The sequence below is a fragment of the Sander lucioperca genome, chromosome 19 (genome assembly GCF_008315115.2).
Source record: "Sander lucioperca isolate FBNREF2018 chromosome 19, SLUC_FBN_1.2, whole genome shotgun sequence".
NCBI classification, from domain to species: domain Eukaryota; kingdom Metazoa; phylum Chordata; class Actinopteri; order Perciformes; family Percidae; genus Sander; species Sander lucioperca.
Window position 1 is genome coordinate 30,084,657 of NC_050191.1, and position 22,190 is coordinate 30,106,846.

General features: G+C 39.9%; 3 protein-coding genes across 6 annotated transcripts in view; all 3 read left to right on the top strand.

Moving 5' to 3' along the window:
• LOC116045413 overlaps positions 1-22,190 on the top strand; it is a 977,204-nt gene that overhangs the window by 514,906 nt on the left and 440,108 nt on the right. The gene's annotated exons all lie outside the window — the stretch shown is intronic.
• Positions 874-7,854, top strand: LOC116045417 (cytochrome c oxidase subunit 7A2, mitochondrial). The gene is made up of 4 exons (XM_031293062.2): positions 874-1,035; positions 1,368-1,457; positions 6,970-7,054; positions 7,724-7,854. Exons 1-4 carry the CDS (start codon positions 1,018-1,020, stop codon positions 7,780-7,782), a joined length of 252 nt encoding a protein of 83 aa, XP_031148922.1. The 5' UTR covers positions 874-1,017; the 3' UTR covers positions 7,783-7,854.
• The window catches only part of col12a1b (collagen, type XII, alpha 1b), a 158,383-nt gene continuing 146,278 nt past the window's right edge, over positions 10,086-22,190 (top strand). For 2 of the 4 annotated variants that reach the window (XM_031293032.2, XM_035995045.1), the window contains exons 1-6: positions 10,087-10,344; positions 11,149-11,260; positions 14,998-15,114; positions 16,900-17,043; positions 19,725-19,784; positions 21,115-21,378. In XM_031293032.2, coding sequence (XP_031148892.1) covers positions 11,185-11,260; positions 14,998-15,114; positions 16,900-17,043; positions 19,725-19,784; positions 21,115-21,378 — 661 coding nt within the window. In that variant the 5' untranslated portion in view covers positions 10,087-10,344; positions 11,149-11,184. Of the gene's footprint in view, positions 10,345-11,148; positions 11,261-14,997; positions 15,115-16,899; positions 17,044-19,724; positions 19,785-21,114; positions 21,379-22,190 lie in introns of all 4 variants that reach the window. The other 2 variants (XM_035995046.1, XM_035995044.1) reach the window with 2 other exon arrangements.

Sequence of the window (22,190 nt, forward strand, 5' to 3'; positions counted from 1 at the left end):
ATTCAGGTTTAATCTGAATCTGCAGAGCTTTAAAAACCATGTCATGGAGTAAAAAGTACAGTATTTCCCTCTGAGATGTAGTATAGTAGAAGTATAAAGTAGAAGGAAATAGAATTACTCAAGTTAAGTACAAGTAGCTCAAAATTGTACTTGAGTAAATGCACTAAGTTACTTTCCACCACTGGTTATTTCAGATTAAAATAGGCCACCTATCTTCGAGAAAACTGTAATTGTTGGTGTAGTTCGTGCTAGGCTACGTTCACACCACTAGTCTTAATGCTTAATTCGGATTTTTTGCTCAGATCTGATTTTTTGTTTGTCTGTTCTCATGACCTTTTAAAATGTGGCCTATATCAGATTCCAGTGTGAACTGTTTGCGGTTTTGAACTGACCCGCATGATCAAAAGACCAATACCAATGACATCAGACGCAGCACGCTGTCACACTAAAGTTAGGGAGGTTATGGAGGAAGGAAGCATTTTGGCTTTTATTTCAAAATGTTTGTGTAATGGCAGCCGTAACATTAATGAGCAGGTGCTGAGGAGGAGAAGAACGAAGAGAAAGAGAGCCAAATTGGATATTAATTTGACTGTCTGTGTCTAGGGCTAACTCCTGCCGGAGCATAACTGTGACAAATGTCGATGTAGATTGACGTTAAAGTCGCATCAAATCCACCTTGGTTGTTCACCCTGAGGCCGCATTGAAAGAAATCAGACCTGGGTCTGATTCAGGACCACATATGGAGGTGGTCTCAATCTGACAAGATCTAGATCTGGGACAGATTTGAGTGTTCACACTACTTCTGAAGAAGTCTGACCTGGTCACTGGACCCCAAAAAAATCTGATTTGGGCCACTTTTGCCTGCCGTCTGAACGTAGCCTTTGAGACTGTAGGGGGCAGCAGAGTGCGCAGCATAAATAACGCAGCATAAGTAAAGAAGATGAAGAAGCTGAAGCGGAAGTGGAATCTTTTCGTGCCCTTGTGTGTGAGAAAGGCGACTGCAGGCGGACTGTCAAGATGAACAGACACATATTTGTAAGTGTATTTTCTACTTAAAGCCTGCGTTTGCATTGTAGACACATCATACAACTAATTGGGCACATATACGATCTATAAATAGCAAAGCGTGGCTACTTTTAGCTACAAACTGTTGGCTAGGGGTCAAAGTCAGGTAGCCGCCGGCCGGAAGAGTTAGCATTAGCTTAGCTTCCGTGGTAGTTAGGAGCATTCTCTCGCCTTTAGTCGGTTGTATTTACATGTAAATGTGATGTAACATTAAACTTGTTCGGACGCGCGGGTTCAGTCCATTGTATTGAGTCCGTGTCTTCGTGTGTCTCATGACTTTGCTGGTTTGTTGCTGTTTCCAGGCGCTCCAGCAGGTGGCGCGGCGGACCATCTCCAGCTCTGTCCGCCGGCAGGTCGACAACAAAGTCCCGCAGAAACAGAAGATGTTTCAGGTACGACAATACACTGCTTAAATACACATTTGCTACAATGTAAGACGCTCTTTTATCATGTAACTTCCCCCTTTTGTATGACCTATGAGCAGAGGCACACTCACAGTGCTAAGCATAAGTGAATACACCCATGCTAAAGTTGACTAAAAAGAGGAATAAAAAAATCATCTTTTGGAAATTGATCTTAATGCCTTAATTAAAAAAATGAGGAAAAATCCGACCTTTTAAGGACACCAATTTTCTTTGTGATATAATAATGTATTGTAAATAAATAAATAAATGTTTTTTCTTAAAAATACAGGGGGCATAAGTCAGTACACCCCTATGTTAAATTCCCATAGAGGCAGGCAGATTTTTATTTCTAAAGGCCAGTTATTTCATGGATCCAGGATACTATGCATCCTGATAAAGTTCCCTTGGCCCCCACATCATCACATACCCTTCACCATACCCCCACATCATCACATACCCTTCACCATACCCCCACATCATCACATACCCTTCACCATACCCCCACATCATCACATCCCCTTCACCATATCCCCACATCATCACATCCCCTTCACCATACCCCCACATCATCACATACCCTTCACCATACCCCACATCATCACATACCCTTCACCATACCCCACATCATCACATACCCTTCACCATACCCCCACATCATCACATACCCTTCACCATACCCCCACATCATCACATACCCTTCACCATACCCCCACATCATCACATACCCTTCACCATACCCCCACATCATCACCTACCCTTCACCATACCCCACATCATCACATACCCTTCACCATACCCCACATCATCACATACCCTTCACCATACCCCCACATCATCGCATACCCTTCACCATACCCCACATCATCACATACCCTTCACCATACCCCCACATCATCGCATACCCTTCACCATACCCCCACATCATCACATACCCTTCACCATACCCCCACATCATCACATACCCTTCACCATACCTAGAGATTGGCATGGGGTACTTTCCATTAAATCATCTCTCAATGCAAATCAAACCAGCTATTAGGCTAACTGAAAATAAAACCATGCCAATTATTAATTATAATATAAGCATTAAGATCAATTTCCAAAATGTTTTTTTTTTTTTTTTTTTAATTCCTCTTTTTAGTCAACTTTAGCATGGGTGTATTCACTTATGCTTAGCACTGTATATAACGTTACTGTATTCAGATACCTTTACTGCAGTAAAAGTACAAATACCACACAGAAAATACTCCACTACCAGTAAGAAACCTGCGTTCAAAACAATAATTCAGTAAAAGTATGTACTAGCAAAATATAGTCCTACTTAAAGTAAAGTATCCATTTGCCTGTTTAATTATCTGGCACTATTTACGAAATATTCTTAAAAAAAAAAAAAAAAAAAAGTCAAACTCACACGGATGATTTGTTTGGCCTATTCTGTCATACTTAAAAGAAAAAAGATGTCAAACCAAACCTTGACTTTATAGAAACATAAAAGTTGGCACTAAAATAAATTGCAAACAGAAAGTGTAATGTGCAAAACAAAGTGTCCAAAGTGCGCAGAGGGGAGTTCCTACTTGTCTTCTGGATGTGTACAGGGGTGAATGATCCCGTTCATGTCCAAGTACAAGTTGTCGAATTCCACCTCGTTGGGGTTTGGCTTGGTCGTATCAACAGGAATACGGACTCCATTACATTTTTTCCCCTGTGAAGATAAAACGGGACACACAAACAATTCACTTTGTTTTAGAAATCACATGTTTTTTCCTTAAATGTTTGGCAGCGTCCTAAACAACTGTCACACATTACACATTGTATGCCAATTGCTGAAAGAAACAGCGCCTCTGCTCTATTTCCACCTGAATATCATGTGTTGTTATGATGTTAACAGAGGTGTTTTTAAGTGTTGGCAAGCCTTCAAATCTTTCATTTCAACCACATGTTCTGTGCACAAGAGTTTCAAGTCATTACAGACAATATTTCAGTCGCTATTCTTTAACAATGCAGACGTTTTTACGTCGTTCAGTGTTGGAAGAAGTAATCAGAAGTAGGGGTGAAACGGATCACAAAACTCACGGTTCGGATCGCGGTTTTGAGTGACGGATCGGATCAATTTTCAGATCGGCACAAAAAATGGGATTTAAATGATTTATTAAAAATGTAATGACTATATATAACAATAACTTCCTTCACCAGTAAATTGCTGTCAAACGACAAAATCAGATGAGAAAAGGGTATTTTACAATAACTTTGACTGCGTGGTTACCAGTTTTAAGTAAAGGCACCATTTAGTCCCATCTGTGTTGTTTTTTCGACAACAGCAGTGACCATAGAGCTAGTTTGTGTCTTTTAGCTAATAGCCTTAGCGGCCGACTGTTGTACGTCCCCGGTCTTGGAATCCTCTCCAGTGAAAAACAGTCACGCTTTTACACCGTTTAGCTGTCAGCATTTTACCTGCGTTAAATCCAGCTACTAGCTAACGGTAGGCTACCGTTACCAGTTGCAAGTGTAACGTTAGTATAGGGTCAGCCCTGTGTTCCTACAGCCCAATGGTCTCACATTTCTAAGATTTTTTTTTTTCACTGAAAATTAGGCCCTATGTTGCCACATTTCTAAGATTTTTCTTAAAATCAGGCCCTATGTTAGGGTTACATTCCATCTGTAGTCCATCGCTACTGGATAATAGGTTGGGTGTAATTGGCTACCAAATTGGGAGAAAGGGGGATAAAATCTGATACAAATTTATGAAAGGAAATGTGGGAACATAGGGCCTAATTTTGGGGAAAAAATCCTAGAAATGTGGAAACATAGGGCTGTGGGAACATAGGTATGCTCCCGTTAGTGTTAACTAGCGTGACATGTGCCATGCTTCTGTTGCCTCTAACGTCCGTTTCGGAGCATCAGAGAGCAGCGCAGACATTTAAGTGGCACCGAAACCCGCGTTGCTGTTCCGTCCGGTAGATACCGGTCGTTTAGGCACCGGTGCCGTATTAGCACCGGATTTTAACAATTATTTTAACATCACGTGAACAGAAAATTGCGTTGCCTGTATCTTTTCACAGCAACTCTCCATAGAGATTTATTAGCCTACTTTAAGTAACAGCGACAGTACAAATGTATTTCACACTATTATTATGGTTAAACTTTGCAGTTGATCCGCGGTTCACGTGGATTCCGGACCGTGAGTGTTGACCCGTTCGGACCACGGATCAACTATGGTCCTTCACACCACTATTCAGAAGTATTCCCCATCTGTGACTTTGGCCTTGGGCGATAATTCAATGTTATTAATCGCTCGAGTTTAATTATCATGAAATGAAGTTATGCTATCTTTCTGCAAGTTTGTCGTCTAAATAACGATATATATGTCTAAACATATCAGTGTTTGGTCTCATGTAGTTTTGATCGTTGAGTTTGCATACATTTGCCATATTTTCATATAAACATCGGCATTCAAAGATATCCTTATTGTTATAATGCCACACAGTTGATTTTTACCTGTTCCATCCAGCAGAGGGTGGCGTCTTCAAGGAGTTTTGGGATCTCACAGCTGTCTTGTCTGTCCAAGGATAAAAACGAATGTTTAAATCCAAGTTTTTCACTGACTGCACTGGTAACGGCCAGACCTGCCCCTGGCTAGCAAAAGATGTTAGTGCACAAGTTTTGTTATCAATCTGGTCCGACAGTAGGCATCTGTGTGATCACAAAAAATATCTTTTCGAAGACCCAAACCACTGCTGGATAACCGGTGAATGATAACATTTAGAAGTTTTTTTTTTGTAGGGAACGCTTTGGGACAAAATCACAAATTAACATACACAGTTCTGAGGTCACAATGGGCGCCATTGACTTACTGTCTGCAAAAACACATGTGGGACTAATATCTAAACATGGTGAAAACAGACTGCTCAAAAGTTCTTATTTTTGATGTAGTGTGGGATTTACCAAGTCATTTCAGCCCACTTTTTCAGGATCAAACTTAAGAAACGGTTCACTGCTGCCACAGAGCGATTAAGCCGTCGTCTCATGGCTGTGAGAGTTAAGAGAAATGTCACGTCCTATAGCCCCTAAAAAGTCCAAATAAAGGACTTCAAAGTTGTCTTGAAATGTCTTCAATCCCACAGGGAATAAATAAGAACACACACTAAGACTCTTGAAAGACTAAAAGCAGACATGTTTAATGACTTTCCTTTGACGATGTCAAGTAGCAAATACCTCCTCTTTCTTTGGCAGCAATGTACAGTCGGCAGAGATCAAACAAAATCGAACACTGCAAGAATAGCCACCCTACAACAGTTTTCTTGTTCGTTTTGACTATTTATGGCTCCATTTTTTTTTTGCCACTTCATGCTGCAGTTCTCTAGACAGGAAGGGGTTTAAAGGGTCATCTATATGATAAAGTATAAGCACTGCAGAAACATACATGATTGTAAATGACGCATGTTTTCATTTCTTTAGCATTGGTTCTTCTCATGAAGCCCCGAAATCCTTTTAGCTCCAAAGATAAGTAGCCAGTATGTGGAAGCAATCTCACTGGGTGGAGTACTAATTATGCATTGTATACTGTATATGTGCCTAAATGCAGTATCTTTTGAGCTTTTCAGTACTTGTTTTCACTTAAGTATCGTAGGAATTGATGTTGAGAGAGGCTTGGCTGTAGATCATAGTTTCTGACGCTGCTCAGCGTCATCACTACTTGCATAAAATAAAGAACTTTATAGATGATTTAACCGGCTATTGAAGTGTATAGTAGACTAAACAAACTAGTTTTATGGCTGGTTTGTTCTCCGGCGCTTGTAGTGACTGCTGGAATATGCTTTTTAAACCTGCATTAACAGCCGCTGCAGTGATTGAATCCAGCCTGCATGCTGAACTGTAAAAACTAAACACTGCACATGCTTTTCATTTTTTCATTTCATTTTTAAAAACCAAAAGGTCAGTCTATTAGTTTTTAGAGAGTATTGAATATGTTGAATGACACTCCGGCTTGTTCTCATCGCCACTCTTTTAAATGATCACAAATAAGTGCACATTTCTATTTATTTAGACGACGATTTGAAATGCAGCGTTGCACTTTGTAAAGCAATGTTTACAGACGCTGTGTCATTAAATAGTCGTTCTCCTGTTGACTAGAGTTGGAACACATTGCCGTACTTTAAAAGCCACACTAACTGATATTTAATGATGCAGCGCCAGGATAAAGAAACAAGTCCTTTCACCTCTGTGATGATTGATTCTAACATCACCTTTTATCCCAAAACATACTTTTTGTTGCTCACTTTCCTCATAAACTTGACATTTTTGACGTGTTCTATCATTTCTAAAAAAAGAGGCAACATGGCTCAAACATCCTTCACTCTGTGGACATTCAGCCAAGGGGTTTTCTTTCTGTTTGGATGTGATGTTGAGGGGAGCAAAGAGAAGAAGTTAAAACATTTCTACATTCATTTTTGAACAGTGCTTATTAAATGCTAAAGTTTTACAATGTGTGTCTCATTTGCAGGAGGATAACGGGATGCCGATTCATTTAAAAGGAGGCACTAGCGACGCTCTGCTGTACAGAACAACGATGGCTCTCACCATCCTGGGTGAGGAAAATAAATAATAACTACGTCTTTTCCTGCAGAATGGTTTATTAGAGCTGGAAACAGTGACACCCCAGGTACAAGAAAGGTGAGAATGAAGGTGAGCTAGCACCCACGTGATGGTAGATTTCAGGGCTGCAGTCTGCTCTGCAGTGGCTTTTTTTCTGCTAGAGGGACTTTAATGACCTGTAATTTAACATATATTCATCGTCTGGTTCTGCTTTTGTACAAACTGTTCTCCCGCTTTGGGGACGAGTTGCTGGGACTAAATTTCAGCACTGCTCAAGAGGTGACGCTCAAATCTACATGGCAAACAGAGCAGGAAGTGTGTTTAGATAATCACCGCAAGGAAGTGAGTTTCAATATGCAGGTGAGGATTTTATGCAGAATATAAGACTTTGCTGCTGCAATGTTTTTTGCATTGTTCCATGTGAACTGTAGTTTGTGTGTGCAGTTTTGTAAACCGAGGAAGGAGGCACCTCGATAATTTAAAGTCACAGTAAAAAGGGTGTCTTTTACCTTCATTAATGTGACGTATTATGCTTATCCTACTTATGAGCTGTTCATTAATTAAAATGTGTACCATGAAACCAAAAGTTGTTTAATCTGCAAGTCAAACTACTTTTTTAATCTACCATCAGGTCCTTCTAACGTGGCCTGTTTGTCTTTCAGGAGCTGGATATGTTGTGTATGAGCTGGTGAAGGCAGCGTTCCCTCAGAAGAAGGACTAGTACCTCGACTGCTTACAGCTGTTTACTTCACTTTCAAAAATCGGCCAGCCGCTCTATATATTGTGTAAAAAAGATGATAATCCTTCCGTCTGTGCCGGGCTGTGTGTCTCCTGTCATGGTGGGATACGTTTCACGTTCATGGGATCAATATTTATTTCTTGTACTCTCTCCGGTGACCTGAGGATCAATAAAAAAAATGCCTCTCATGAAAACAAAAAAAGTGTTCATCTCAGATCAATGTATCTCTTTACATATCATGTTTTTTTTGTTGTTTTTTTTCAGATAAAAAAAATCAGTGCTTCACACTAAAATGTGATACAATACAACAAATTTAAAAAAATTTAAATACAAATAAAAAACATAACAAGCGTAAAACCCCCTCGAGTAACTAAAAGCCTGCTTGAATAGCAATAGAGTCTTCAGTTGCTTTTTAAAAGATTTGACAGAATTCACACAACGTAGAGAGGGGGGCAAGACATTCCACAGCCTAGGAGCCACTGCTGGGAATGATCGATCCTCTAGTTTTAAAATGAGTGTGGGGAACCACTAATAGCCTCTGACCTAATGACCTCAGCCTACGGGTGGGCGTGTGAAGCTGAATCAAAGTCAGAGATGTAGGGAGGAACTTGACCGTGCAGTGTCCAGAGTGTTCAGTTTACCATCACTAGAGGGCAATGTTTACAAGGAAATCAACAGAGTCTGGATCTCACAGAAAGAAATCTTCATAATTAGGGTTCAAAGATTAATGCTTTTGTCAACTTAAGTTGTCCACATGAACTTTGCCGCTTCTGTGCAAAAACTCCAAAATAAGGCTTAGGAATTTAAATGCTTGATTTGGTAAATACCTCATGTTAAAGTGCAGTTTGTGCCTTGGGTGGATTCTTCCCTGGTGTCTGTTTTAAATTGAAGTCAGAGTGCAGAAGGAGACAGCCCCGGGCCTGTTCTGCTATCAGTCCACACCCACCACAGATCATTAACGCTTTAGAGACACCAGATGAGCGGCAGCTTGTCTACTCGGTAATAAAATATTAATCCCGATCAGCACTCAGGAATCTGCTGTGTAATCTGACAGGCTTCTGATTGGACGAGAAGGCCCGACACCTGCAACCAATGACCAACCATCTGATGATTTTGTCAACACTTAGAAACCCACTAAGAAAGCTCCAGGATTTCCATATACCCACTTAAAAATGCCCAATGAGCCACAACAACATACTTTCCATATGTTTTTGATATATTTTAAATTGTCATCTGTTTTTGTTTTCTTCACATAGGCTAAATAAAGGTATTTCCACGTTAATTGGTGCATAAAAGTGTGTCAGAATGGAGTAAATGAAGTTGTTGACGCTCAAAACTTACCTGGGGGAGGACACCCAGCCCCCCACTATGATATGGCGCCCCCCCCCCAGATTCTGGCCAATATAAAGTATAGTATACCCACTACAATACATTAGACTACACCACTGATTTAGCGTGTGTTATGTGAAATGTAATTGATAAGAGCAGAGACGGACGGACACATGAAGGGCGTCCCTTGTCCACCAGGGGGCGCTTTTGTCATAAACTATTTCAATGATCTGGTTTGTCAATCTGACATTTGGTTTGATGACTTACTAAAAAAAAAAAGTCATTTCAATGCACTTTAAAAAAAAAAAAAAAAAATGGATTCAACAACTGAATTCTTAGATTGTATATCATGTTTGGATCCATACATCACATTTTGGGGGGGAGCTTTTACACATTTGGACTACCTTTTGATACATTTCAATTCACAATTCTTAGGACTTTGGGGGTACTATATCTAACATCCTTTACATTTTTATTTGTTTACTTTCTGTGTGACTGTTAAAAGATGTGGGCAAGATGTATATTCTTTGAGTCATTTCAAATTGTCATAAATCGTAGTTTGTGCAGCTGTTGCTTCTTTATCAAATCCCGCGGAGGACACCAGAAACTTCTGTTCCGGAATGATTCAGTAAACGGGGAAAGACTGACTAGGGGTTTAGTCTACCAGACTGTGTAATATTTTCCCATTGATTCACGAAATGAAAAAGGGGGTAAAAGCCTCAGTCAGTCCCCCTCCTCTGATCCCCCCCTCTTCCCCGAAAAGCAGATCTGCGCTGCTGTCTCCTTGTGGCCGAGACGCACAGAAGCCCTCCTTCACCGGTTTGGAATGCAGAAAACTATGTAAAAGTTTCCGAGTGTGTGTGTGTTCGTCCCTGCGTGTGTGTGTCTCCAAGCAATTTTTAGAGGTTGCACATCATTTTTGGCCCGTCTGGATGTCGTAAGAGCTCGCGGCGGGGTAGGCAGAGCTGGGAGCAGCCCTCCTGTTAAGTAGCAGATAGTGTAGAGAGTCTTCCCACTTGGAAAGAGGCTCGCCGACGCGTCTGGGAACCAAAAACCCGCTGAGCTCTCTGACTGAACACCGGGCCACCTCGCTCTCCCCTTTCTCAGGTTGGGGGTCTACAACAGTGACTTTAACCTTTTTTTTTTTTTTTTTTTCTTTTTTTTTTAAATTATTTCTTGAACCAACCCAAAGAAATTCGACAGTTTCCTCTATAGGTCAGTCCTGCATGATTTTTGGTTTTATTTTTTCTCAGGTGAATTATTTAAGATTCTAGTGATTTTGTGACAGGTAGATTAAATACTTTCTTGCAGTTTAAAAAAAAAGCTGTGTTATTTCCAGACTTTATTTCCTCCCAATATTCCAGTTACCATCCAGTTTACAATCGGGATATTTCAAGAAACGCGTGGACTATTTCTCGACATTGCGGTGCGTAATTGCGCACGGCGCTATAGGATTTGACGCTCGGTTATTGTGACCTGTGGAAGGACTTTCTCTCTGTTAGAGTGGGTCTGTCTCATCGGCAGAGATATAAGATACTGCATTGGACGCTTTGCAGTTTAATTGCACCAGAATGTAAGTTGCTTTAAGAAGAGAAAACGGAATCTAACAGAGAGAGAATGAAAGATGAGACAGGTTTGCCTTTTTGCGCCTTTATTCTCACAGCGTTTCCTTTATATTAAATTGGCGTTATTGGCGTTTTATGGTGTTAATTTGTCGATTTTGGGACTTTATTCATTCATACATATAAAGTCAGTCATGGAATATTTGTTTGGCTATCTGGAGAGCAGTTATCGTGGAAATATGACTTTGTTAATACTGAAAGCGGCGTTTTCTATTGGATTTTAAGCAACTAATTGATACTAGATGTAGATTTAAATGATATATTTACATGAGGCAAGTGATGGAGGTTTGAAGTTCACATTGGGGTTGCTTAAAAGTCTTGTGAAGCCCTGAGGCTGCTGTGGGGCTGCATGGGCTGAGGTTAAAAGGTCTAACCGCCTCCCTCATTCCTCTCTTAGCTCCATTCATGTGCTGCTGAGCCAGAGGAGCTGAAGATGAAGAGCCGGCTGTCTCTGGTGGTGGCTGCCCTCCTGGCACTGCTGCTGTCCTCCTCCCAGGCCCAGGATCAAGGTAAAGCCGCTCCTCCTCCTCCTCCTCCTCCTCCTCTGTGTGATCCAACACATATGACTCCAACTCCTCTCACCTCTGCCTTTTCTCTGCCTGCAATGTCATTTAGTCTGAATAAAAAGAAATTACACAGAGAAAGAAAATGTGTGTGTTTGTGAATTGATTAGTTTGAAGTGACTTGCCTCAGTTTAACCTTTGATTGATGCTAAGAGCTTTTTTTGTCCAAACCAGTAGGACCTTTAAAGTGTGGGTTTTTTTTAGCCACAAGTATAACTTGCTTAGAGCAGTTATATAGCTAAGACTTAAACGTACTAAACAATATGTGGAAAAATCTGTTTTATTGTTAGAAAAGCTTAATGGTTTTGGGTTTAATAAAATAAAAGCATGCTTTCTTATGCTATCAATTTACATCTATCAGTTTTGAAAGACTGTAATCTATCTTAAAAACTATCCGTAATTAAAAGAAATGTGTTTTAGCCTCTACTGCATCCCATGTGAGGCTGTAAATCTGGTTAACGGGCATCTTTCCATCTTCAGACAGATGCAGTTTGATGTGTTTGACACTAGGAGGGCCCCTTGCTTTAAGTCTAATATCTATTACTGTAGCCTACATTTCGCCAGTTTCAAAAAAGAAAAGAAAAACCCAGATGGCACGTGGCCAAGTTTCCTCCCTACGTCCTTTCCTCTGATGGAACGGAAAGACAAAATATGAGTTTCACATTATTTTCCAGAAGTTTTTGAGGTCAGGAGAGGAGAAAATATGCTCCTCTGTGCCTTCTGGATTTTCTCTCGGAATAAAAAAAAGAAAGAAAAGAGTGCAATAAAAACTCATCAAATCACCAGGAGACGAATCTTTCTTTTCTCTCCTTCCAGGAGAGTTTCTGACCTCCTGTGGAACAGCCCCCCCCTTCCCCCCCCACCCCTTTATTAACCCAGCGGGGGCCCTCACTGCCTCCAGAAGTCACAGCATCTTTAATGGGGTCGTATATATTCTACCGTGTGAAATAGTTTGACATGTTGGAGCCAGAGTCCAAGGCTCGAACACCTTGAAGAAAAAAAAAAAAAAAGACTCCAAACAGGAAGGCCTCTGCCCTAAACTGTCACATTTTTAGGTTGAAAAATTACAAAATAAAAGCAATTTAGAGCAGAGCCTTTGATGTTTCAAATAAAAGCTCCAAATGGGAGTGTGGATGGTGTATGTTTGTACAAGTGTGTGTGTGTGTGTGTGTGTGTGTGTGTGTGTGTGTGTCCATCTGGTTTAAGAGCTGAAGTTCTTTTGGGTAGTTTTTGTCCATTTGGGAAACAGAAGCAGCAGCCCGCGCCGTGGCCCTTGAATTGACTCACCAGGTTGGTGCTACCTCCATTTTTGACGTCCTGTCACCCTCCCGGTCAAGCCTCGACCAGACCCTGAGTCTTGGCTTCACGACAATATTTTACAATGATATTCTTCACTCTCCACACTAACAGATAAACTGGTTGGCGGTCTAGGAAAAAAATGCTTAGATAGCCTACAATAATCTTTAAACTGTAGCTAGGTGATATATTGTATTCATTATTTACTCTTATGTTTTGTTTCTTTGAGTCATTTATACTTTATATTGTGTGTTTCTGCAGTCTTACTTCAGGAGAATCTGCAGCTGCAGAGTTTCAAAAAAAATGAGCACAAACTCTGGAGCTCAGATTACTGTTAGATTAACGTTCCTCCAGCACGAAAAGATTAACAATTAGACTCACTGTTTCCACCTGTTTGTTACATGAAGAGGTTAGATACGGTTTCAGTTTAGGCAAGTTTGCGTTTAGGAAATTAGTGTTTTGAGAAAAGTTTCTAAAACTTGAAAATATCCAGTTACAGGGGAACATTTATACTACAATCCCAAGTCTTGTTTTGAGTATCAATTCCATTGAATCTATTAATGATGCATTCCCCCCCATAAAGCATGACAGATTCATCCTTCCTTGCTAAAACTCCCCCGGATTGAGCCTATTTGTCTCGTAAAACATCAAGCTTATTCATTCATTACATCCTTGAGCTAATTTTGTCATTAAGATACTTTATTGTGTTTAATTGTAGGTCTTAGCCAATAGCCTAAGGCTACATAAAATTGGTGCGTTATAGCAAGCTAGTTTGTTAGGTAGGTATCCTTTTTGTATCTCGTTTTAACCCCAACCTGAAGAATATCATTCTAAAATATTTCAAAATTAATCTGTGGACCCTCGTGTACATGGAAACTTTTTGTCCCTTGCCCCAAGTTGTTGTAAACAACTTTTCATGTACACGTGATGCATGATCTCCTCCATGTCCGTGATCACAAGTTCAACTTTAATCTGTGTGCACTTTTATTAACGTAACAAAAGCCAGCGGTTCTTAAATTATAGTCCAGATCCTAAAAGGATTCTGCAAGTTTTAACTGGAGCAAAAGATTCTTTGATGACATTTTTTTTTTTTTAAATTTGGGTCTGGAGCTGAAGTAGTTTAAGAACCTCTGGTGCAGTTTTTACGGAAACGTGAACAGAAAAAAGACGTACACATGTCTATCACTGACATTGTGTATTCTTTTATGAGGTTTGCAATGGCGACGATAGAAGATCTTTCAGATCTGAGAACCAGATCTTTACCCATTGTATAATCAATACTGGAGAGTTTCATCAGATTTGTGTGCTTTTGTTGTTTGTCAATTCAACATCTTGAGTTGGATTGAGGTCATGGACAGTCTGCTGGATGTCAGCCAGTCCATGTTGTAGTTTGTTGTAATTTTTTACTAAGTGTTTTTAAAAGTTCTGCCGCTACATTACCAGCCAGACATTTTTTTTTTCCAGATACAAACCATCCAAAACGTGTTGGTTATCACTCAAAATGACCTGTATGGAAGCAAAGAAAGGCCATTACAACCAACAATTACATTTTAAATTCCAATCAATTAAAAATGTATGTGCTTGGAAATTGCCAGGAAGAATGTTCAAGTTTTTCAAAAACCTGGTTTTGTTTCCATGACCAAAATTTAAACAGAAAATTAAATCATCCAATATTTAAAAAAAAGCAAAACAAAAATTCAAGTGTCCAATATTTAATTCATAAAATGAAGTTGCTTTATTTGTTGTGACCGTGAAAACGTAACCTGATTTGACAAAAAATCGAATTGATTCCATTAGGGTTTGATTGCTTCTCCTTCGTAACCTGATGACGTTTTTCCATCAAATCTTTTGTCTAAATGTCAAACAATAATCCAATTCGGGCAACTTAACTTTTTGGCTTAACTTGAATTTTTTAGATCTAATTCAATAACCAGTTGAATCTGAGCATCTTGAAACCATTTTATGTTTGGATATTGGAGTTTTTGAAAGTACCACACATGAAATTCAAATTAGCCTTTCTTTGCTTCCTTAGACCTGGTCACAGCCAAAATTCACCAAAGTGTTCATCTTCCCGTCCTGTTTGTTTTTCCTTCTTGAATGTTCTAAACTGTAGGAAGGTAGTGTTGTTTTTTTGTGTTGTCTGTGTGTTATTGCTTGAGTTGTTGACTGTGGCTGCTGGCGCAAACGGAGGTCATTTTTATCTCCAAAATGGCTTTCCCTCACATCTTTAGTTTAGATTTGTGTTGTGTTGTTTGCGCCAACAGTGAACTTGCCAAACTCCCCCCTGGAAGTGTTGACTGTTGGGAAAATCCTTTTATACTTCACATTACAATACATCCACCTCCTAAATCTGCAGGATTAACTGTGTTTACCTTTTCTCTTCACAGTCGATCCCCCGTCAGATTTGAGGTTTAAGATTTTAAATGAGAACGCAGTGCAAATGATCTGGAGCAGACCACAGTCGAGGATACAAGGCTACAGAATACAAGTGACCTCAGACACAGGTGGGTGCTCATTAAACCTGCGAGTTATGTCCTGCCGAGCCCCTAACATTACAGGTGTCATAAACTCTCATCAGTCTGCCTGGCAAGACTCGACACTCCCTGCAATTATCTGAAGATTTTCTGCAGACACGTGTTTGGCTCCAGGATATCTAAAAAAAATAAATAGGGAGGGAAATGAAAAACATCACTGCCATGGAAAGATGTCATCATGAGTTTAGTTCAGGAGCGTAGATGTCACTTCCATCAGGGTTCATTAAACAGCTGAAATGGTTTTAAGAAAAGAAAAGAAAAAAAAACAGCCAGCAGTCAAATCAGCTACTTCTACACTTCGCTAACGTCAGCTAACTCAGTATGTGTATGGGGGTGTTTTTCTTACAATGCTATTTAAGACAATATTGTGCTTTTGTGGCACATGCAAGTTTAGGAAAAGCCTTCTCTTGTTTCAACATAACAATGCTCCCTTTCTCAAAGCCAGGAGCTGATAGACCGTCATTGTAGGAAAAGCACAGGTGTATTCAAAACCATTAATGATGGCTGCATTCCTCTTAGGAGAGGTCCTGGTATTGTTCATGCTGACTCACTGAAATATCTTACTGGGACACTTGATGGAATTGAGCCATCAGCCATCGTTAAGGTTATCAATTTCAGCTGTACTTTTCCTATTATGACAAGTCCAAATGTCTGCTGTGAAAAAGGTCCAAGTTCAAACATAGGCTATTATAACTAAGTAAGTGTTTATTAAATGAGGATTTCCCGCATCACTAGTAACGTTAACGTTACATAGACTTGCTAGTTCTTACATAGATTCGTTGCTAACTTAACTAGCTAGCTAACTGACAGAACTAATGTTAGGTGTAACAGCTACATGCTATTGGCTAACTAAACCAACTAGCTAGCTAACTGACAGAACTCACATTAGCTTGTATATTTACATTCAGTAACTGCCATATATAACTGTTACATTATAACTAAACTAGCTAACAGACAGACAGAATTAACGTTAGCTTAAGTGCCAGGTGTAACAGCTAGCTAGCTAACGTTACTGTTAGCTAACTAAAGTAACTTAGCTAGCTAACTAGAACTAACAGTAGCTTGTATATTTACATTCAATAACTGCCAGGTGTAACAGCTGCATACTGTTAGCTAACTAAACGAGCTAGCTAGCTAGCTAACTGACAGAACCACAATATACCTCTTACAAATTACAAAATGTTATGCCAATAACATTACACTAAATGACTAAATAACGTTGGTTGGTTTACCAAACTTTATGGGTTTGTTAAGAGGCACAGTCTTTGCCTGTAAACCACAAACATAATTCAGTGGCTTTCATTAAAAGTAAGTTACTTTAAAACAAGAAATTAAGTATTTCTACTGGATACTGAGGAAAAGTGAAAGCTAAAGGTGTTATTTAATGTACTTTGTAAAGATTGAATGGGTCTTTTCACAGTAATTATCCTGTAAACCTGCACAATAGACATTGGAAATATCTTAACTAGCAACATATCAACACATGAATAATGATTAAAAACCTGTGGATAAATAAGTATGCTCACCGTAATGGAATAATTGGGCATTTAAGGGTTAAAATAATGTTTTGATTCATAGTAATGGGGGAAATTTTCATTAAATTAAATCATACAGTTATGTGTTTACACGGCTCTTCCAGTCCTCAGGTCAACAGTCGGAATCAGGTTTTTCTGAAGACCTGTTTTAACTTTTGGAGAAATGAAGTAATGCAATAGTTTCCTAATGGCTTCCCTCTGACTTTGTGCATTCTTGTAGAAGAACCAACAAAAGAATTTACTCTGCCTCCATCTGCGACTAAGACCTCCATCTCAGACCTGAGTCCAGATGTGGATTATACTGTAACAATATCTGCGTACGCTGGATCAGAGGAGAGTCTGCCTATCTCCGGCCAGATCACACGTGAGTCACCGTGTCCCTGAGTGTGTGTTTGTGTGTGTGATGTAGCACCAGACTTCAAACCAAATGCTAGTAAAGTTTGTAGCTGCAGCTGGTCAGTTTTCTTCACCAAATGCACTGGTAAAACACCTAAAGACCTCATACATAGAGTGGGCAAATGAACAGAAACAACTGGTGTTTTATAGACAAGAGTGTGCTTCTGTTATTCTGCATAATTTGTTTTTCATGATTTCAGTTTTACAGTACAGTTCGTTCTTCAAATAAATGTAGTTTAGTTGAGAAAACACCACCATTTAGTAGCTGTTCTTGAGCTTTTGATCTTTCTGTTTTTGAGCACTTCTACTTCTTTTAGAAAAGAAAAGGCAGAAGGGATTTATTCTTTTTTTTGGGGCATTTCTGCCTTTATTAGAGAGGAAAGCTGAGGTATGAAAGGGGAGAAAGAGGGGGGAAGACATGCAGGAAAACCGTCAAGGGGCAGATTCGAACCCTGGACCTTCTGCGTAGAAGAATAAACCTCTGCACATGTGGGCCCACTCTACCAACTGAGCTAACCGGCCACAGAAGGGATTTATTCTTGACCCTGGAAACAAGCTCACCATAAAATAAATTTCGTATTTACCATTCAAAATAAATGATGCTAGTTTTTAGCTTTGCAAAAGTTTGAACGCAGTAGACTGAAAGCTTGATTGGACAGATTTAACTAATTCTGCAGCACAGGGAGCCAATCAGGACAAAGTCTAACTTTGATCCATTTCCTGTCTAAAATTGTGTTGAGACACACAATGTAAAACATCAATTTAAATGTATCCAGTCGAATTCAGTCAAAAATGAAAGAAATGTTATATGGTTATCAAAAAGTAATGTAAAAGCTCCAGGACAGCTACTAAATGGACGGTTTGGTATCAGTATTTGTGATGACATTTCAATAAGTTTTGCTCGTTAAACAATAAGTTAAACAAACAGACATGAGGAACAAGACATGATTTTAAAGGATCTTTTTGAAATGAAATCTTTATAAAGTACAGAAGTGATTGACAGCACTCTTTAGTTCAGTGGTTCCCAACCTGAGGGTCAGGATCTCCGAAGGAGAATTTATTTATTTTTTTGCTTAAATGAAAAATTGTGCCCTCTAAAAATCCTTTCAATGGTTGAACTGGTTAAAATTCATGTCCACAGTGAGGTCTATGATGAAGGGTCATATTACTACATTTACATTGCCACGTTTGGGTTTTTAAGAGTTTTGAGCCAAGTGTTTTTAGCTCCAGTAGAAGAACTAATCTCCGTTTAAACTAACACGCCCAAACCGCATATCTCATCAACATTCTCGTATACTGGGCATAAACAGGAGGCAGCATGTATACTCCGCCCGTGGCTGGTAGTTGCCATGGTAGTTGCCATGGTAGTCTATATCCTTGACGTTCCACCTCCAGGATTGCTCCGGTGCCGCAGGAAATTCCACCGGATGTGGGTATTTTCGCTGATGTCCGTCCCCTTCCTCTTTCTTTGTGTTGGCGTTCTAACCTCTGGTAGATTTCTGAGGACTATGGTTAACTGCTCCTCAGATCTCTGCAGGGTAAATCCAGACAGCTAGCTAGACTGTCTGTCCAATCTGAGTTTTCTGTTGCACAACTATTTTGCAGCGGCTCCGTGCGGGGCATAGCACTTTTTTCTCCCGTCCCAGATTGCTATGTGGAGTAGCCAGACCCTCCTCAGTTCTGTAGCGTGTGGATGGTCTGGCAAAGCAAGACTATTACCATGGTAACGTTAGTAGGTTAGTCTCTAGAACGACCGTCATGACCTAATGACCCAATGAGGCAGCGACACATTGACGTCAGTGTCGGTGTTGCCAAAGCTCTTTGTTTGCAGCCGTTGAGACTTGCAACACAACCCCGGAGATTCCAAACCAAAACGGGGTCAGAGGTGTTTAGGGGCTCGGAAACGCCAGAAGCAGTGTGAATGCGAGGTGTAAATGTAGCAAAGTAAAATGTAAAGATATTCGTTTTTCAACCAAAACGTAGCAATGTAAATGTAGCCTTAGACAAAGCTTAATTTGAAAAGATCACAAGCCAAAAAGTTTGGGAACCACTGAGTAGTCGGTGAAAGAGGGACAAAGAGGCAATGCATTTATCTACGGATAACATAAGAAAAGAGCAGCTGCAGCAGGTTAAAAGACACAAAAGTCCAGTAAAAGTTACATTACATATGGATCAGTAAACGAGCAGTGAGCCAGATTTCCAGCGGCGAGTGAGGTCTTCACTAACATCAAGGCAGCAGTTTGGTGGGGACGCCTGCTTGGCACCGCAGCAAACACTGATGATCTGACAAACCCTCCGAGCTCGGGAGATTCCCTGGATATCTGTCGGAAACGATGACATCAACTTGTTAGTTTCGCCATTTGGGAGCTTGTTTTGCACGTTCCTTGTATCTACCAGGAAGAAATGTTGCACAAGAAACCCTCAAGATGATCATGTATGGAAAGAAAGACGAGTTCTGGTCCAGTTTGAGTGGTCTGCCATTTTGTTGAAGAAAAACAGTGACGGTTACTGACAGAAAATGGCTCATAAGCTGACATAAAAATAAAGATTTGGGTTTTTCGAGGATAGATAGAGGATTAAATATTGATTATAGATTATCTGAATCGTCTCGAACGTCTGTAATTACGTGATTGTGTTATTGTCTTTCAGTTGAGTCAAGTGGCAGCACAGGAGGAGCTCCCAGGAAACCAGACCCTTCAGATTCAGTCAGTAAGTCCTCTTGTTCATTTAAACCTTCAATTTGACGAGGGGTTTCACTCACTGCTAAGATAATGAGCCCCAAACGTTCCAAGTCACCGCTCGACTTTTTCCACTTTTTGTTCTCGCAAACTTTCTTCCTCACTGCTGGTCGGCGTCCATCAGCGTGAGCTCAGCAGCGAAAGGGAGGCTCCTACCGCACAACACCCCATTGTATAGCTATAATCAAAATTAGGCCCCCATAAATCTCTGAGGTATTTGGTCATCGGTTTGGTCCCCTGCCGGCCAATTATGCCAATGCGGAGGAAACTGCACATGCTCAGTGCGGGGGTCGTAGGTGGGGCGGGAAGCTGCTGTTGGAGCTGGGGGAGCGAGCTGAGAGGAGCCCAGCCCTGAAGTGCTGAGAGAAGTGGAAACCATTACAAATGCTGATTTACAAGAGCGCTGCTGCCGTGCTGTTGCTGCTGCCCTGGCCCGGTTCTGCAGAAGATGACGAGCTTTTGCTGATTTTTCCTTCTTTTCATGAGAGGAAAGTCACAAGGAAACTCCTAGAAAGTAGGGCAAAGCAGAGAGTCCTGTACCTCCACCTAGAACAGCACAGTTTGATTTGTGTGACAGAACATACCCAAAAAAGTAATTCATTCATTCAACCTTTATTCATACTCGAGAGATCTTTGAGGGGCGACCCTCATTTACGACATTGAGTCAAATTACAAAGACAGGAACAGAGCAGCAACACAGAAAAGAAGCAACACCATCATAAGAAAAATAGAAAGACAATAAAACGTTCTGAATTGGAAACATGATTTGATAAATAACTTAGGATAATAAGGATGCAAAAGAAAGTACAATTATGTTTAGCAATTACAAGTAGAAGTGTGCAGGCTTAAAACCAGATTCTAAACTGTTCAAAAGGCACAATTGGGTTGATTTTAAGGAAGTGTTGTAATTTGTTCCAGGAGTCGGGTGCACTAAAGTTATAAGCAGTCTTTCGAAGTTCTGACCGAGCTGGGGGAACATGAAGTAAAAGCCAGACAGCAGAGCCAGTCCGATAATGAATAATGCATAAGCTTTAAAAACCAGTCAAACGTTCATGTTGAGAAATACCAAGATTTTATGAAAAAAACCCATTGTCACATCAAATGGGATCAAAGTTATATCAACTTTGACTACGTACAGTACTTTTCCAGGTTCTCATCCAACTTGTCACAACCCTAATTCTGCAAACCCTTGAATATTTTTGGTGTGGAAGGTACACGTATGATGTTTTATGTTAATTCTACCTTTTCTTTATTGCCTCTCCTCTACTCCCTCTCACTCCTCACTTTTTTTTTCTTCCCAGAATGCTCGTTCAGCGCCATTGCCGACGTGGTGTTCTTGGTGGATGGCTCCTGGAGCGTGGGCAGGCCGAACTTCAAATACATCCGCAACTTTATTTCAGCGGCGGCCGGCGCCTTTCAGATCGGAGAGGACAAAACCCGGGTGGCCGTGATCCAGTACAGTACCGACCCCCGAACAGAGTTCAACCTCAATCGCCACTTCACCCGACCGGCTCTGCTCCGCGCCATCGGCTCGCTCCCGTACAAAGGAGGAGACACCATGACAGGTACATGGATAATGTTCTCTAATGTTACATTTTCACACTATTTTCTGTTTTCACCTCAATATAAATTAGTTTTCTGTAGGTTTTTAATTATTATTATAAATTGTTAGTATTATTATTATTATTATTATTATTATTATTATTATTTTTTTTTTTTTACAATTTTCTATTTTAAATTGTATTCAGTTAAAAGTAATATTCCAGTTATAGGTACTTTTTATTCGTGTGTGTGCAACATACAGTAAATTATTACTTTTTCTAAATATTTTATTTTTAATTTGTTTTGCCGTTTGGCCTACATGGTTTCAAGTTGACAAATGAAAGAAATTATCTTAAATAATAATCGCAAAGTGTTTTTTAAAAAACTCTAATCTAGGGATATCCCGATCAATTTTTTTTTGCATTGCAGATATTGCAAGTGGATGTTAGGGTTGGGTATCGCTTGGAGTTTTTCTGATACCGGTGCTAAAACCATACTTTTAAAACAGTGCCGGTGCCTAAACGGTGCCTGAACCGATACTTTTAAAAAGATTTAAAAAAAAAAAAAAAAAAAAAAAAAAAAATATATATATATATATATAGATAATATATATAGATATAAAAGGACCACAAAACGACAGTCGGCGACATTAAAGAACGGCTTGCTTATTGCTAAGGCCACAGGGTCAAAATTAAATGATTTATTAAAAATTTAATAACAATAACTTATTTCACCAGTAAAATTCCTGTTAACGACAAAAACAACCACTGGATGGGAAAAGGGTATTTTACAATAACTTTGAATGCGGCACGAGACTTTCGGTACCCAACCCTAG